The sequence below is a fragment of the Aplidium turbinatum genome, chromosome 9, assembly GCF_918807975.1.
Source record: "Aplidium turbinatum chromosome 9, kaAplTurb1.1, whole genome shotgun sequence".
NCBI lineage: Eukaryota > Metazoa > Chordata > Ascidiacea > Aplousobranchia > Polyclinidae > Aplidium > Aplidium turbinatum.
Window position 1 is genome coordinate 3,685,562 of NC_137480.1, and position 17,135 is coordinate 3,702,696.

Genomic DNA, 17,135 nt, shown 5'->3' on the forward strand with positions numbered 1-17,135 from the left:
CCACTTATGTTGCTGTAAAAACTTATTAAAGCCGAAATAGAACGATAACCTGAGACTCTTGCTGTTTCATGCAACAACAATCGAAAAAATCTAGTAGATATCAAGAGTAATTTTTTCACGCGAAATATTTTCCTGATGGATATCCGTAGGCTAGATGTGCACGACCAGTATCTGCAAGGCTAAGAATTTCTCGCTGAGTTTAACATACAGTGGGGCTACTTCAAAACTCACATTTGCAACTTATAAAAAACCTGTGTCGGTCTGCTCCTTTTTTACTGGAATTCAATTTTTGGCAAAATTTATATTTAAACAGGTCTACATGTGGTCTATAGGTCTGTATGCTAGTACCGTGGTCTGTGTTCTACTGTTGCCTAGGCCCACACGGCACTACATAAAAGATGTTACGTCTAACGCAGAAGGAAATTAATAACATATAGTTTCAATGTCCGCCGTTTTAAATGGCAACAAATAGCCTGGGGCTAAAATCTTAACCAACGACAACACGTGTATGGTGAGTTTTCACCGTGAACTGTGCGTTAATTTGAAGCAAAACTTGACAGGCTGGTTTTGCTTGCTTATTGGCACTATCAGATTGAGGACAGCCTACTGAAACTTCCAGTTCTTTCAAAAAGAAACAAAAGCACAACGCTGACTGCCTCACTAGTTGTGGAAACTGCAAGTAGGCTAATAGCTTAGTTGAAGTTAAGAACTACAGGGTCATTTAGATGGGCTAATGGAGATCTTGTTGTAGCAGGTCAGAAATAGCAGGCTCGGTAGCTAATTTCTTAACATATAGCCTAAACCTAACATAGCCTATGGAGCGTTAGTTCCTCGACTTGACCACATTTATAATATTTTCACCATTTAATTGCCGAATAATCTATATTTTAGTACCAACAATATATCAGCTGTCATCGAAGTTATTCGATGACTCGTCAGCTCAGTGGTAACGCGCCCGGCTCAAGATCACGCCGCGCTGGTTCGACTCTCTGGGTGTGCGCTTGCGCAACGCATTTCAGGACTGCCCTCCATTCAACGGCACATGCTGAATAAAATAATTGTGGGAGGCCCCCTGGCAACAACACTTCAACAATCGGAAAATTTTACACTGCCAATCTCGGTAACCGGCCCTGCGTTAAGAGTCTTTACAAGTATGCGAAACTACCAAGAATAACTTATGCGGTAAGTGACGTTTTCCAAGGTTTTGTCAATCCGAGGATAAAAATTTAAAAACAAACCAACTACAGCAGTTGTAGGCCATGTTAACTGATCTAGATTCTGGGTCCTTAAGAGACTGGAAAATCTTGCAAAACGATTTTTTGAAGGACCAGAGCTTCAAAACAGCAAAACAAATACTATACGCGAAATGAACAATCAAAAGTTGAACATCTAAAAATTGTATAGGGGATTTGAAGGTTTTGACAAATTATAATGTTTTGTCGCTTTCTGAACATTTTAGGGTCCAATAGCCTACATATAGGTGGTCACAAGAGTAGGGGATTGATACCTATCTGCAATCTCTCTTTCTCCCTATCACAACTCAAAACTATAACTTGCAATCTTTTATTTGTTTTGATTTACTGACTGTAAAGTGGGGATAAAAACCTAATTTTTTGTAGGCTACGCACTTATGAACTTTAAAACGGTTAAACTTAAATTCAAAGAAGGTTACAAACATCTCATAAACGCATCCTGGCATCCTCTCTCGCTTGTATCACCACTACTGAATTCAACACAAAAAAGTAAGTCGTCTCTCGAAACACAACAGCTCCCGGTAGCCTATAGGGGAGACCGGGGAGGGTTGTTACAATTTTCAGTAAATCTAAGATTTCTCTTTCAATATTTGTACAAAGTTGCTGAAAATTTTATGTAATCTTGCCACATCACCAGTTGTTATAAATACAACTTCAAAATTTAACAAAGTTATGTTTACAGGAAAATATTTGCATTAATATATCAATGAGTCAGTTGTAACAAGTCACCCCAGTATCGGGGTGACTTGTTACACAGATGGGGTAAAATGTTACAATTTCAAATAGGCTGTTCTATTAACTAATTTTTCTTACTAAAATACCTAAAACTGATGGAATACGTTGACACAACATTCTTGAATTTATTGAACATCCAAATTTAATAGAAAAAAGTCATGAACAAACAAATAACATCATTATTGACAATGCATTGTCACCAGGATTGCAAACACATGGTCTCCATTCAACCATTCATGGTATCTGGCCTCAATAAGGCACCCTTTATTAGTTTTTGGCATGTTTAGGCACAGATACAGCAACAACAGATATTAGTAGAACTTAAAAATGTAATCAACTATTCTAAATAATACAAAATTTGTTATTTAAGTACCAAATTAAGTACTTTTTCCAGTTGGGATGAACAAGCATTACACTGTGTAACAACTCACCCCAATAGTACTTGGCTGAATAAGATCAACATATGTCAAACATGTGACACTCAGCTTTAAAATATTTATAATGAATCAAAGGTATTGCACTTCAAGTCTGATTTAACTTTGAAGCCAGTTAAATATCACTCATAGTTTTGTAGCAATAACATTTTCTTTGACAAAGCAAAAATTTACTTTTCATACCCTAAAACAGTTTTTCATCAATAATTTTCTACTGCAGCCTTCAAAATGGCTGAAGCTTTGTTTGCACATGGAAACTCAAAACCTGAATAAAACAACTTAATTCCAGCGGTTGAGGTGAACTAATTTAAAAGTTAAAAGGACTGTAACAACCCTCCCTTGTAACAGATCTCCCCGGTCTCCCCTACGCTGCAGTAGCGACAATTACGAGTGATACGCTTGAGTCCGAACGCAGGCCACGTCATGGAGAACAAAGAAGAAACAACTCAAACTCAAGGTCAGCACAAATGCAAATAGCGCAATCGAGCGGCCAGAACAATAGGTTAATTGTCTAAATAAGACATCAGAAACTAGTTACAATACATACATACATAACTGCAGAAAGTGGCAGACCGTTTCGGCCTTCGGCTTTTTCAGTGCAGTAGGTACACTGAATATGGCCATGGAGATTTACACCTCCGTGTGACGTTTTCCATTTGTGGAACCCAATCTCCAAAAATGGTACTACTGCCAACCTTGCCAAAGTGCTCAAACTGCAATCAGTAAGCTTTGCGCAATGCACATTCATACATAGGCTACATACGTAGGCTACATACAATGAGTTATAGCCTATAAGTGATAGTTATAGCCCTAGCATAGGTCTACGCTATATCTATCGTAGTAAATATGGTGAATCTAAACATAAAAACAGAATTAATTAACCAATTCTTCATTTTATTTTTTTTACTGTAGCCTATTATAGGTTGCGTAGATGGTATAAATTTAGTTTGTGTTTGTCATATTTTTAAAATGAAAATCAAAAAGAAAAAGAAAAGCAAAGATAAAGTTGTCAAAACACAACCACAGTCAAAAAACGTGAAAAAAAGGAAAAAGGTTCAAGAAAACCCAACTGTACCAGGAAAAGGAAAACAAATCAAAAAGCTAAGGAAAGTACCATCCATCGCAAGCAACAAAAGTGTTTCTTCCAGAGACTCCTCCACTCGAGCTGGCTCTTCCTCCCGCGTTACATCGAAAAGCGAATCCGAAGAAGAATCTCATTCTTCTGATAGTTGTAGTGAAGATGAAGATTTAACCAGTAGTCCGTCATCTTACCACGGAGACGTCGAGGCCCAAGAACGCCCATGGTCCAAACCCAAAAAAACACTCGAGCCGATTGTTTCCACCTGCTGTGGATTTTGTAGTCTCGGCGCAGGCAGCCTGCTTACTGCCATTATTTACATCGTAAGTATGCTACCTTGCTACTTGATGGATAAAACTTTTCTTCATACCTGCGAACACAAGAGAGTGTGTGATTTATGTGATATATAGCCAGCACTATGTTCAAAGCAATTTAACGAATAGCGGTGTTTTTTTTCGCGCTCGACAGGATTGTTCAGATTTCATGGCAGATGATGGAAAGCCAGGTGAGTGTAGCTTTGTCCAGTGCTGCTATACCATGAATTCCATTTGGCGCCTCATGCATAAGACATTTAAGAACGACATGGTCAGCAGTGCTTGGTGAAAGTAGGCTAACCTGGAAAGAAATGTGCAACCTCATTGCAGTTTGAGTATGCTATTTTTTAACTAAATATTCATTGACTCACTGCATTCTACTTGTTTAAAAACATCTCCGTTGAAAGATAACGTTTTTCGACCAAACAGATGTCTATTTTAGCGACTGCATCGAACTTCGGTATTGAAGACTTATTTTAATCCGTTGTTCATTTTCAGGGATTTTGCATTGGATTTATGGTATACAGAATTGAAGACATTATGAAGCAAGTTGGAAGTAAAAATCAAATTTATGAAGGAGGTGAAGACATTTACAAGGATATATGGAGACTTGTGCTTGTTGGAGAAATCACAATTACCTGCCTTTCTTTAGTTGGGGCGCTTATACTATTAGTCGCGTCGTGTGTGTTTGGACAAAAGGTCAATTATGATATTTCAGCTGACAAAATTCATTTTTTTACATTGATTTAATGCTTGTAAACGTTGAATCAACGTAAGAAGAATAGCCTAAGCTAGGCCTAACCTTTTTTCTGCTAACACTTGCAGTAAATATTATTTGACAAAAATATTGACCAGTAGGCTATGTATGCTACCCTAGGCTTGTTTTGAAATTTATTTGTAGGCTTGCAATAGCTTAATTGTTAGCTTACCAAAATTTAGCGAACAAAATTGGCAAGTGTACCTATGGTAGCAGGAAATTTCAGCTCTCTTATCACATGCTACGTATTAATCTCTTATCACTTATCACATGCTAAGTTTCTGGTAATAAACAAATTATAATAATGCTTTTAAAAAAGATGGTTTTCTTTAAATGTTTAAATTTATACATATATTTTTGTGATTTAGTTTAGGTTTTTTTTTTAATAAAATTGTATGAGCTAAATGATAGTTTTGACATACCGTAAGCTACGTGCACAATGTGATTTTAGGCTACCACATTTGCTATTTGATCCAGTTGTTGCTAATTCTAAAGTAGGCTACTGTAGCTTAATTTCCGATTAGACAAAAATTATGAAATTGTGATCCTGATAATTCATCTCTTAATTATTAAAAGTATACTCTGCTCAGGAGCACTACTCGAAGATGAGGACTGCAGTTATCATATGGTCATGCTTGACTGCCTTTGCCATCCTGTGCAACATTGGTGAAGGCGTCTACGTAATTCTCATGCCTCACGACCTCACTATTTTGGCGGAAAGTGGAATTCTTATCCACAGGTTCAAATATGAAAACATCAAGGAGTTGATTCCTACTATTTGGGGCCTAACTGGTGCACATGCTCTGTTTTATGTGAGTGTAAAATCTTATATATATAGGTAAGCCCAGAGCTGTTGAAAGGTAATTTAGGCCCCGTACCAATGAGGTCTTCGGGCTCCAAATCAATGCACTTCTTAGTAAAACGCACTATATCCAAAGAATATGCGGTAAGTTTCAGAGCCCCTTAAAAGTAAACGGACCCTAAAGTCACCCCGGGCCCTGGTCCAAAAGTACCACCCGGACCCCCATTTTAACGCTATTGGACAAGGCTAATTTAAATCCCTCACTTGCAAAATTGATGCCACTAAAATACAGCCATTTACATTAGCCTACATTAGAACTCCAAAAACTTACCTAATTGATGTTTTTCTAATATAGGCTAGATTTTATATGGGAAATAGTTTGAGTCTGTTTAGTAAGTAACCAGCCATGATTAATTTTGGTTATTTTTGCTTCTTCATTGTAGCTACGTCAATATTCAGAGGCGAATATTTTTTGAATTCCGTTGCATTTTCAAGCAATTATTCTTCAATGATTGATGTTATTCTTTATATTTATGTATACGACACCAAAGAGCAGCTTTTCCTTGCCATTGAAACGACAATGCCAAAGTTTGAGTCACCGAATGAAGTTTTTTTTTAAATTGAATCAGTTATAAAAGTTAAAGTTGAACACTGTTTTTATCGTTAGACAATAACTTTTGAAAATCTAATTCTTGACAATTGTTTTGCAGATATATTTCGTCATTGTTTTGATTTCTTATCTTCGACTTCTTCGATATAAAACAGCTCCCAAAGTAGGTAACGATCAAAAAGGTGAAATTGACACTACACATGGTAACAAGATCATGAAATCCAATCTATCAAAGTCCAACACAGCTCAAAAAGACAGAAAACTTGTCTCCAATAAAGAAGGTTCGTATCTTAGGTTACCGAAATCTATAAACGGCTTCATACACATTTCTAGATGCCCTTGCCTTTGATTTGTGTAGCTCACTGTTTGTTTCGGAAGTGAACTTTCTACGAAAAAAGTGTGGTAGGTAGGGGAGACCGGGGGCGTAAAGTAACACGGGTCGGTTGTAACACTTTAAAATGCGCCACCCACAGACTAACTGGAATCACGTGATTAACATAGCGCATGCGCTTTTCAGTTCATTTTCGCCATTGAAAGTTTGAGCAGGCTTCCTGAAGTACAAACGAAGTTGTGGACAAAAACATATATTTCAGTTAAGAAAGTAACTTTTTTTTTACTTTCAAACGAGCTTTGGATTCAATTTGTCGTATGTCACTTGTGGGCCCACAAAGCGTGCACCCCCGACATGAATTATTCGTATTTATGTCGTAACTGCAACTCGGATGATGAAAACTAATTTGCTGGATAACTATGGTAACCGTACCTTGCGATGTTGTCTCATGTGCATAAAGAAGATATTATTTTTGCTGGTTTTTTGGTTTACCTTCGAGTTGCTCAAGCTGTTGTCAGTAGCCTACTAAAAATCACCAATTTCGTTTAGGCTAGTTTAGTGATTCATGCCCATCCAAGCCTGCAGTTTCAGCTACAGGCTAATTGAACTTAACAGTAATCGAAATTTGTTTAATAGTAGTAATCCTGTCCTTTTACACCTCCTGGTTACACCCGCTTTGAGACACAGCCTTATAGTAGCCCAATTGGTCTACCATCATCGTAGGCTAATACTTTCTGTTACATTTACATTTGAGTTTGACATTTCGTTGAAGTATAACAATAAAAATGCATTTCCAATGTGTTTATGCGGCTGTTTTCATTTGTTACAATTCGCCCCTTCAAGTGTTACAACCGACCCATGCATGGGGCGGGTTGTAACACTTTTTTCATCTTTTTTGAAAGGTCATAACTTTAGCTGTGGACAAGATATTTTTACAGAACCTGCGGCAACTTATTGCTAAAAGATTGTATTTTTATATGTCGAAAGTTTTATTTCATTCATTGGAAAGTTAAACAAGCCATTAGATAATATGTCAAAATTGTTACAACACGCCCCGGTTTCCCCTACCGTACTTTAGAAGTTCATGTAAGTTTTTTTTTTATCTTTGCTAGTGTACAAATATAACCCTTGTCCAATGTTAAAGTACACACATAGGAAAACATTTAAAACTCTTTTGCTCAAACATCTACAAGCAAAACTCATTTCCCACTTAGTTGCACTGTTGTAACTACAATGGAACAATACGATGTAAGCAAAAGCTCATACCATGCATTGAACAGTTGCATGGGTGGTACGATGTTTTTCTGTAGCCAGCACGGTCACAAACGAATGAAAATTGCTATAAATATAAGTAAACCTGTTTGTTGTGTTTTCTATCGTTTTGTTAGTATTTTTTTTTTATAAGTTAATGTTTATGTCTTCGCAGCAGCAATTACTTTGGCACCAGTCAGATCTGCGGGTGGTTTGCCTAATCGGTCATCAACCCAAATTCCAACTGATGCCGGAAGCACAACTACAAAGTAAGTTTTATCAGCTCACAATTTATTCTACGTTGATTTCGTTATTTTTCTTATGCTTCGACTAGAGATTTAGTTGCGTGATATAGCCTAAGCCTTATCCCAAACTGCAAAATCCGTCGTATTTACATCGATTCAACATCTGCAGACGTTGAATCAATGCAAAAATGGCAAATTTTGCTGTCTGGGATCATAAATAAGTTCAATTTTGCTTTAGCCTACTTCAGCTGAAAAGCAACTGGCTGAATTAGTTCAACCTAAACTTGGCTTCTGGTTTTCGCGATAAATCACAACGTGATACAATGAACTTAAATTAAAGTTACTTGCCTTTAATTATGTTTCAGGTAGCTTGTTATGGCTGCTGAACTTTTCTCCTAAAATATTGTAGCCTAATGGCTTTGGTTCCATTCTGTAATAAGAAATAGGAGGTGCTTGTCCACTTGTCCCAATGGACTAAGCATAAAAATAAATTTAAACATAAACATAAGGGAATAAATGGGAATTTTATCTACTACACAGGCTAATTTGAAAAGTGTTTCATTTCATCTCATATGCATTTTTCACGTTTATAGTGTGTCTTATGATTAGATGCGATATAACAGAAAATCAACGCACTAGCATTTCAAACGGACCAGCATCGGAAGCTTACGAAGTTGACTAAATAGTAAAGTTAAAAGTGTGCAAATTTACTAAGTTCATTTTTCTGTGGGATTGAAATAGCAAGTTTTTGTCCAGATCACTAGGAAGCAGAACCGGATCGCAATCGTCCATCAGCGCCAGTAACTTTCGCCTGAATGGAAATACTTACATCAACTGGCCTCACTTTGATGATGATTCCGCTCTTGGTCATTCACCAACTGACGATGTACGGGAGAACGATGATGAACAATCACTACCAGAGTCATCTGTGTACGACATGCCACCTGGGAACCTATATGACGGTAAGCATGGCAGCTTCCACGTAAAAAATTGTTGCTGCAAAGATTACCGGCCTATCATGATGAAATAATCTTAGCACTTTAAGTGAAAAATGATTTTGGTACATATTTCCCTACATTGAGTGACAGTGTGTTGCGAAACCACAAGGTTGTCTTGCTGCGAATGGCAGGACATTCTGAGGATTAAGAATTTTCCATATTCTGCAAAATCGTCCATTAGGCTTAGGCTACTTATCTCGTCCATATCTTTTGCTGTAAAATTGAAAGTTGCACATTGTTTAAATGCCAATGATAAAACCATTGGCGATTAAATGGCATCAGCGTCCATGTTTGCAAACGATAAAAGATTTGATTGCATGAGAATGTAATGTGTATATTTAGGCTACATCGGAAGTAGGTTGCTCTCTAACGATATCTTGTAATATGACGACAATAGGCTACATGAGAAAATGTGTAAGATGCATGCAGACAATTGCCTATGAAAGTATAATTTCATTTTACACTTGAAATAAATCCATAACTTATATTTGATAACTTACTCAATTACCTCTTCCATTACACGCCTTGCAGGTGTAAATAATGTTTTAATCGAATGAAAAGTTAATTTTATTCAGAGACTCCTCTTTACGATGCTCAACAGCGCCCTCCACCGGTTCCAAAGTCAGCCCATCCTAAACAGGTTCATGGGCCGAGAAGTGATTTTTCTTGTATCAATTTGTGTATTCAACATTTTTAGATACGACTTTTTTTTCTGTTTAATTTCTAGTTTTAATCGTTGATCGTAAGTCATTTGTGATAAGTTTATAATAGAAAAACAAGGGATATTGATATAAAATGTTAAACTTGGACCCACAAATACTCTCACTCCCACAGTCCATTTGCGAAGGAAAATATTTCAAGATTCAGATGTTTATGAATATCAATTTTAATGTTTAGAATGAAGAGTTCAATAAAATACAAATGTCCGATTTAAATTTGTTGACCTCACCACTGAACGAAGTACAGGAATACGCAAACACACCCGCACCATCTGAAACGGGAGGTACAAACGCGTTGTGCTGTTAAAAAACGGTTTAATTATTTCAGTTGTGTCAATTGTCACCATACAGCAGTATAGATTTTTCTCTTTATTAATGACACCGAAGCAAAATACTGTCAGTTTTTGAAAGCACTCATATGTGTTTAGAATTTTGAAAGAGCAAAAGATTACAAATATTCTCAGCTATTTAACTGATTGAGAAAATAGCTTCAAATCAAACTATTGTTGACTGTTGAGAAATTTTTACAAGTCACCATGTTTTCCTAATGGCGATTGCTACCATAGCAACTGTGCCTTCAGTTCAGTTTATTTTCTTGTTAAACCATAGGCATACGAAGCCGAGCAACGTGATCAAGTTGAACATATTCAAGTTTATTACTTTACAAGTACTACCACATATTACATACTATTACATTACATACATATTACTATAGCCTACATACTATTACATACATATTACATATTGCATATTACATACTGTATATGTAATATGTCGATATACATACTGTATATACCAGGGGTTCTTAACCTTTTTTGTCTTGTTTACCTTTTGCCGAATAAAAATAGTAAAATTTACCCCCACCGTTTTGGTGGCCCCTTGTGATGTCATCGTGTCCAGTCAATCATGCAAAGAAATGCAAAACATCCTTTTTTGTCTGGATTTACCTTGGCAAATATCAAAGACATGCTGTTTATTTGCCGAAGACACGATTGTCCTTGACGGGGTCCTGTGAAAAATAATGTCTACTCAAATGACCTAAATAACTATGATAAAAGCACACAAGAATGTTTAAGTTTTTTTTCTTTTATTAATAACTGACACGCAATTTCAACGGTCAATCAGTGAGACTTTTGTGCTTGCTTTCCACGAACAATTTTGGAGATTCTTGGAACAGTCGTTGAAAGAGCTACTCGCATGTCGTCTTTGGAAACTAAGCGAGATTGATGTTTTTGTTTTAATAGTCAACAATGAAGAGAACCCTGCTTCACACAGATAAGTAGTTGGAAAAGATATAATAACTTCAAATGCACGCTTAGTCAGCGTAGGAAACTCTTCGACTAATCCACACCAAAACTTGGAAAAGTCACCATTGCACGATAAGAATTTGGAACAAAGCGTTGTTGAACATTGAAGATCAATCAATTCATCTTTGCAAAGATCGTCGTCAGCAATACTTTCTAACTTGGCTTCGAAGGGATGAGTTATCCAAAGAGCAGTAGCCTAGCTGTTAAAACTTTCACCTTCGAAGCAACCGTCAAAGGTCTTTTTTAAGGCGGCAAGGTGATGACTGATGGCATATTTCGACTTCGAGGTTAGAAATCTCGTTGCAACATATATTGACTTTCCAATCATCAAATGTTGGAAAATTTGCGTAAATTCCTTTTTGAACTCTTCTACTCCACAGATCTAATTTGTCTGAAAGCCCTGAATTTTATCATGTACATCTATAATGGTAACACTTTTTCCTTGCATTTGCATATTGAGCTGGTTCAAACTTGAAAAAATGCCTGTAAAGTAAGTCAATGCACCAGTAAATTTGTTGTCGCCCAAGTGCTTACTCAACGAGGATTTGCGTTCTCGAAAAAAATCTCGATTTCGCCATGCGGTAGTTCAAAAACTCAAGACAAAACAAGACCCCAAGAGAGCCACCGAACTTCGGTGTGGTAAAGGAGAACAGAGTGTTCTGATCCCATCTGATCACAAACCACTTTGAAAAGACGATGATGATGAAGTTTGCTTTAATTTATGATTCAGTAGATTTACCCCCTCGGTAGGTAAAATTTACCCCCGGTTAAGAACCCCTGGTATATACACATATTACAAGTGATCATCATGTGATCTGTTCAACACCTTTTGATGCAGTTACCTATGATTATCGTAAAACCCATGTCGTGAGCTAGTCATAAGTACTGTGCAGTTTTTGTTTTTCCTGTTTATAGAGTTAGTAAACCATTGTATTTTATTCAGATGTAGTTAAATTGTATATATGTTATTCTTGAAGACGACATCTTGTGATGTCGAAAACGTTCGATATTTAATTTGTTGCGTAGTTTTGTGTTTTTGTATGTTAAACTTGATCGCGTTGCTCAGCTTCGTCTGCTTCGTATGCCTATGGTTCAACAAGACAAACTCTCCACCGAACCGCTATTATTTTCTTGGATGGAGGATGACAGCAAAAGACCAAAAGGTCACCAAAGTCAGCTGCCACCCTTCACTTGATATATTCTTCCAGGGTCGACCTACTCCACTCCTCGTTCCCAACCGATTGTAAACGACGCCCCCGTAACCAGAAGCCGTGCCAGTTCCGTTGGCTCTGCAAAGAAGCAAGAAGTTGGTATTTCTAAAAGCAAAGAAAAAGAGCAAGAATCGAAAGTCAAACCGGAGGAGGTCACAACATTTTTTAAGAAACTTGCTCCTGATCAATCTTCTGACAATCCTCTTGAGGAGATGTTCCGATTGTTTGGAGGAGACTTGTGTAGCAAGCATCCTGAGAACTGTGGTCGATATCTGAGGTCGTACAAAGATGTCAGGTCAAAAACAAGCCATTTGAGTTCCCTAAGAGACCCATACGAGTTTGAACGGTTTGGAGGTTTGACAGAATCTAAGCGACGTGATCCACCACAACAATTTCCTTTAAGTAAGTTTTTCAACTCTTTGTTTCTCGACAGCCGATTATAGCAAGAATTAACAGCGATAGACACCGTATTTCGCCCAGGAGTTTGGGTTTGTCAGTATCGTACGTCGTACCACTAATTCATGCCACAAAGGTGTTCGACCGCCGCTTTTTCCAATCAGTTTAACTCTTATTTTTGTGGAAAGAAAATCATCATCATCATAATCCATCGTCGGTTTGTTCCCCACTAGTGGGGGTGGCCGATTAAATAATATTTTAGAGCATAGATTTTCCAGCCGGATGCCCTTCCTGACGCTAACCACAGTTATTGGCGGTGGGCCTAGCCTTTACTTAAAAAGTATTTCCTGCAAGGCAGCAGGATTTCTAACAAGTTTTAGTCAACCAGTCGAGGTTGTTGCCCATGAGGTGGGACGTGGACCCACTTGTTAGTTTGGTGTGTGATCAAGACCAGTGTTCCCCGAGACCCATGGTGTAACAGTCCATGGCGACTGCCCAGGGTTCAAAGGTGCTACTTATACCTCACACCTACCAAAAGAGCCAACAAAACCAGCAAAGTTGATTGGATAGTTGATTGGATGGTCTAAATGGCTAGCATGGAAGCTACACCGTTATGGTTAGCGATTCGCAACTGCTCGCTGTACTCGTGAGTGCCCAGTCTTGTGCTGATAGCCAGGAAGAGCGTTACCTTCTTCACAATTCTTAACTCTTCATTATTTTTTTAAACATTTTTTGTGTAAAAAAAATATTTTTAAAAATATTATTTTACAAGTTTAATTTATGAAAAAGTAAATGACAACCCTGGATTGAATATTCGTTAATTGAAGCACAAAAAGAAAAATAGCCCACAACAAACAATTAAATGTGAATGAATTAATTTTAGCATTAAGTTATCAAGTGTTTACCTTGCAATTTAATACTTTGCAATCCACTTTCAAATATGGAATTTTGTTTTCAGAGAATGACCCATACATCCTCAACTCTTCCGTATACAGTGAGTTTTCTAAATTCCAAACTCTTCCCTCTCGCCATTCAAGTCACAAAACAATGAAACTAGAACCAGAGTATAGCTCCAGACCCAGTTCAAGAAAGATTACTCGTCCTTCTGGTCCATCCAGAGCTTCTCTATCCAGCTACATGGACTCACAGAGATCTGCAAACACACTTCCACCGAGGTATCCTTCTTTTCATAGCCAATCCCACAGGAATCGATCGCATCAACATCATCCGGATCGGTTCCATCGTAATATTTCTTTTCAAGACCATTCCCACGTGGATCCTTCCCATTCACATGCATCCTCCTATCAAGGTCATTCAAACCCTTATAGCATTTACTCATCATTTTCTCCACGGCAAAGCATATACTACGATGATCAATGCAGCACTTGCTATGGTGATTATTATTACGGAAGCTATAGTGATTATACATATGAAGGTTATTATCCTCCACCTAAACCACAACCTCCTCCAATCTATGCTCCAAAACCAAGAGCAACGTTACCAAACAGATCGCAAACGTCTTCTTATAATCCTTCAATGTCACAGTTTTCAGTGATGTCAAATCTTAGACGTCCGAGTTCAAACAGAAACGCCCCAACTTGGATTCCAGTGGACACAGAAGATAATTACTCTCTCTACACTGCTCAAGAAAACAAATCTTTCCATGCAGACAGAAGTCGAAGTCTGCCTAATCTTAGCAAGGCTGGTAATAAAAGTACTGCTTCATCAGCTGGAGCCGACGTGTCTTTCTCAAAGCCCATGGGACCTGAATTTACTCTTCCGTCTCCGAGAGAAGTCAATAAACTTAATCGATCTTCATCTTGGAGCAGCTTTCAACAACACAAAGATCGAGCATCACACAAGAGATCTTTTTCCAGACCAAGATCCAGCTTAGGTCATCACTCAAACAACTACAGTGGATACCACACCGGGGATTTGAGACGGCGTACCTCGCACACTTCTTACAAGGATGGAGATTGGTTGCAGGAACGTACATCATCACGAAACAGCAATATCTCTGTCGGATTAATGTAAGCTTGTTATAATATTTGTTTAGAAATCGTTAAACCTCTATGCTGTCATAGAGATTTGTAGCAGGAACTCAAACAAAGTTGAGTTCGTTTTTAGGCTGGTGAGTTGACAGTTAGATTAGAAAGTGTGCTACATCCATCACGGGTTGGGAGGACTTGGCAATGTTGGATACTTCATCAAACGTCTGTAGTTTTTGGTCTGAAATGTGAGGACACGTGTTTTTATAGTATTGATTCTGTTGTAAAAGACCAAAACTTAGAAAAATGTTTTTTTGTTTAAGCCGATCTAACCGACCCCATCTTCCTCCAAGAAGACTGTCTTCTCGTTTTGATGATCAATCAAGATCATCTTCTTTTTTGGATGATTCTTGTGGCCGACCGCCGGCTCACAAGCCATCTTCGCGATCTCTGTCAAGACCTTCTTCGCAGCCTTCGTTCTCTCGCTCAATGAACTCGCGAAGTTTATCGAACCAATCATCAGCCAACCAATATCGAGACAAGAACGCTGCAGCGCCACTTAGTTCAATTTCGCATAGCCGAGAGTCGTCACTTGTGGGTAGTAGATCTCCCTTTTCACAAAGCAGATCATCAGAATCCAGGGTAAGAAACTCTATTATGTTTTATATGACTCCTTTAAATTGGATGACAGGCAATGTGCTCTTGTGTGATATAATGTAAAAAAAAGAACACAAAAAGAGCAGTTAGAATTAGAAAAAACCTGCCACTACATCATGTCTAATATAATGCCTTGTGCTATGCAAGTTTATACTAAAATCACACAACCCGCGGTTGAACAAGACTTGTTACCAGAAACCGTTCATAGCAGCTTTTTTAGTACATACGGTAATTTGGCATTGGTAGATAGATTATGCTACAGTTGTAACTCGTATATTTTAATCATATCTCGGAGGAGAAACGATTGAAATCCTAAACCTGAGTTTCAGAAATCTATGTAGAATTAGTGGAACTATAGCTTCGTTATTAACCTGTTCGTGTTCTTAGAGCGGCAATCAATTTCAACGATCTTGTTCGGTTCGCCATCCTGACCAACAGAGCAACAAAACTACAAGCAAGCAGGTTAGTTTTGCTTTCTTATCAAAACCACACGTTCAGGGGCGTAGCCAGCATAAAATTTCTGGGGTGGGGAGCAAATAATTATTTTCGCACATGTCAGTGAGCCAGGCAACAAGTCGCTAAAGGAAAAGAACTCGAAGAGAGGTGTAGGGTCCTTCTCCCAGAAAAACTTGAAAAGAAAATTTTAAAATTGAGAAAAGAACAATGAAAACTTATGTGCAAAATGAAATTCAACTTGAATAAGTTTCAAAATTTGCGGCGATAATTTCTGATTGGAATTTAAATGTCATTTTGCATGATTGATTGGTTTACAGTAATATGGTCCTGTGTTTTGCCATGCTAGACAGGTAGTCATTATCTGATCTAGCCCCCTGAAGAAGTCAGTTGTGTCTAAGTGACGAAACGGTGGAATAGAAGCAAATTATCACCTTATGCATCTTGTGATATAGTTCATCTTAGTTTACACCAGAAAAACGCATATCATGTTTTTAAAATCATCGGTTTATTCCCTTTCCAAGTCAGTGAGATGATAATGACAGCATGTCATCGGAGAAGGTTGTTTCAGGACGCATTGTTGAAATTATTGGATTGAGTAATTGCTTAGCATGATGATGGGTCTTGTGTATATTTTCAGGTAAAATTTGGCAGCACACCGGACCTACGTCATATATAGAAGACGAAAGCAATATTTGAAAAGAAATGTTATTTTCAGCATTTTCATTCTATGCAACTCACACAAAGCAGCCCAAGCTGGAGTCGGTTTGATTCCCTCATCAGTCATGAGCTGGCAGCCTTATCATGACATGATAGAAGCGACAGTAAAAAATCACATGATGTTGTCAGCAAAGTTATATTATGATATGTATGTTGCGCATGTTGTTCATAATAAATGCAAAATCATTAAAAAATGTATCTACAAATACAATAAGTAGCTTTTGTGATTGTCCATGTTTTGTGCCAAATAATGAATCGATCTTGCGTAATGCAAATAGAGGGGTGAGGTGAAGGGAGTCTACAAAACGAAAACTTTGACTTCAACATTTTTGATGAAATATTAAGTTTGACACATTCACTTCAGCTAGCGTTACCTTGCAACCAAACGTATGCTTGTGAAGGTAAAGCAATATTTAAACCAGAGATCATCTTCATCTCGAATGAGTTTATCTGAACGAAATCATCTCACAGAGCATTCATGAGACAGTATTAAGTGGTGGATTGTTCCTCTGTAACGTTTGATCTTCCACAATTATTTACCACCAAAAAAAAAAAAAACTCTACCACAGTGATTTGTCAATTCAACTCAATTTTATTTTACATTGCTAGCGCAATCATGTAGAGAACGACAAAGTACACACAGGAATTTGGCATCAACAAAAAGAAATATGGCAAACTAAAAGGTTTAAATTATGCACCGATAAAACAGTCAAAATTAATATTTTTAATTTACACAGCCACCAAACCTAATATTTTTGAAACTATGGCAGCGCATGTAAGCTCTAACTCGGATCCATGTTGCTTGGATCCGGTATAAACCTTCAAAATCAACGGTTTTGCCTGGGTAATTCAAGTTTCGATTTTAAAACGTGAATT

The 17,135-nt window shown here is 37.6% G+C and overlaps 1 protein-coding gene across 1 annotated transcript; it reads left to right on the forward strand.

Annotated features, from left to right (window-relative positions):
* The first annotated feature begins 3,339 nt into the window (after positions 1 to 3,339).
* On the forward strand, positions 3,340 to 16,411 carry LOC145777344 (uncharacterized). Its single transcript, XM_082588706.1, has 13 exons — positions 3,340 to 3,823; positions 4,313 to 4,513; positions 5,162 to 5,383; positions 6,084 to 6,264; positions 7,741 to 7,834; positions 8,567 to 8,772; positions 9,384 to 9,448; positions 9,706 to 9,811; positions 12,043 to 12,447; positions 13,400 to 14,471; positions 14,753 to 15,071; positions 15,474 to 15,548; positions 16,180 to 16,411. Exons 1-13 carry the CDS (start codon positions 3,392 to 3,394, stop codon positions 16,216 to 16,218), a joined length of 3,417 nt encoding a protein of 1,138 aa, XP_082444832.1. The 5' UTR covers positions 3,340 to 3,391; the 3' UTR covers positions 16,219 to 16,411.
* The last annotated feature ends 724 nt before the right edge of the window (positions 16,412 to 17,135 follow it).

Bases quoted from the DNA above. Each gene is read 5' to 3' on its own strand.
- LOC145777344 (XM_082588706.1), top strand. From the start codon at position 3,392: ATGAAAATCAAAAAGAAAAAGAAAAGCAAAGATAAAGTTGTCAAAACA. The intron at 7,835-8,566 runs GTAAGTTTTATC...GTTTTTGTCCAG, and splicing joins GCCGGAAGCACAACTACAAA to ATCACTAGGAAGCAGAACCG. The intron at 9,812-12,042 runs GTACAAACGCGT...ATATTCTTCCAG, and splicing joins CGCACCATCTGAAACGGGAG to GGTCGACCTACTCCACTCCT.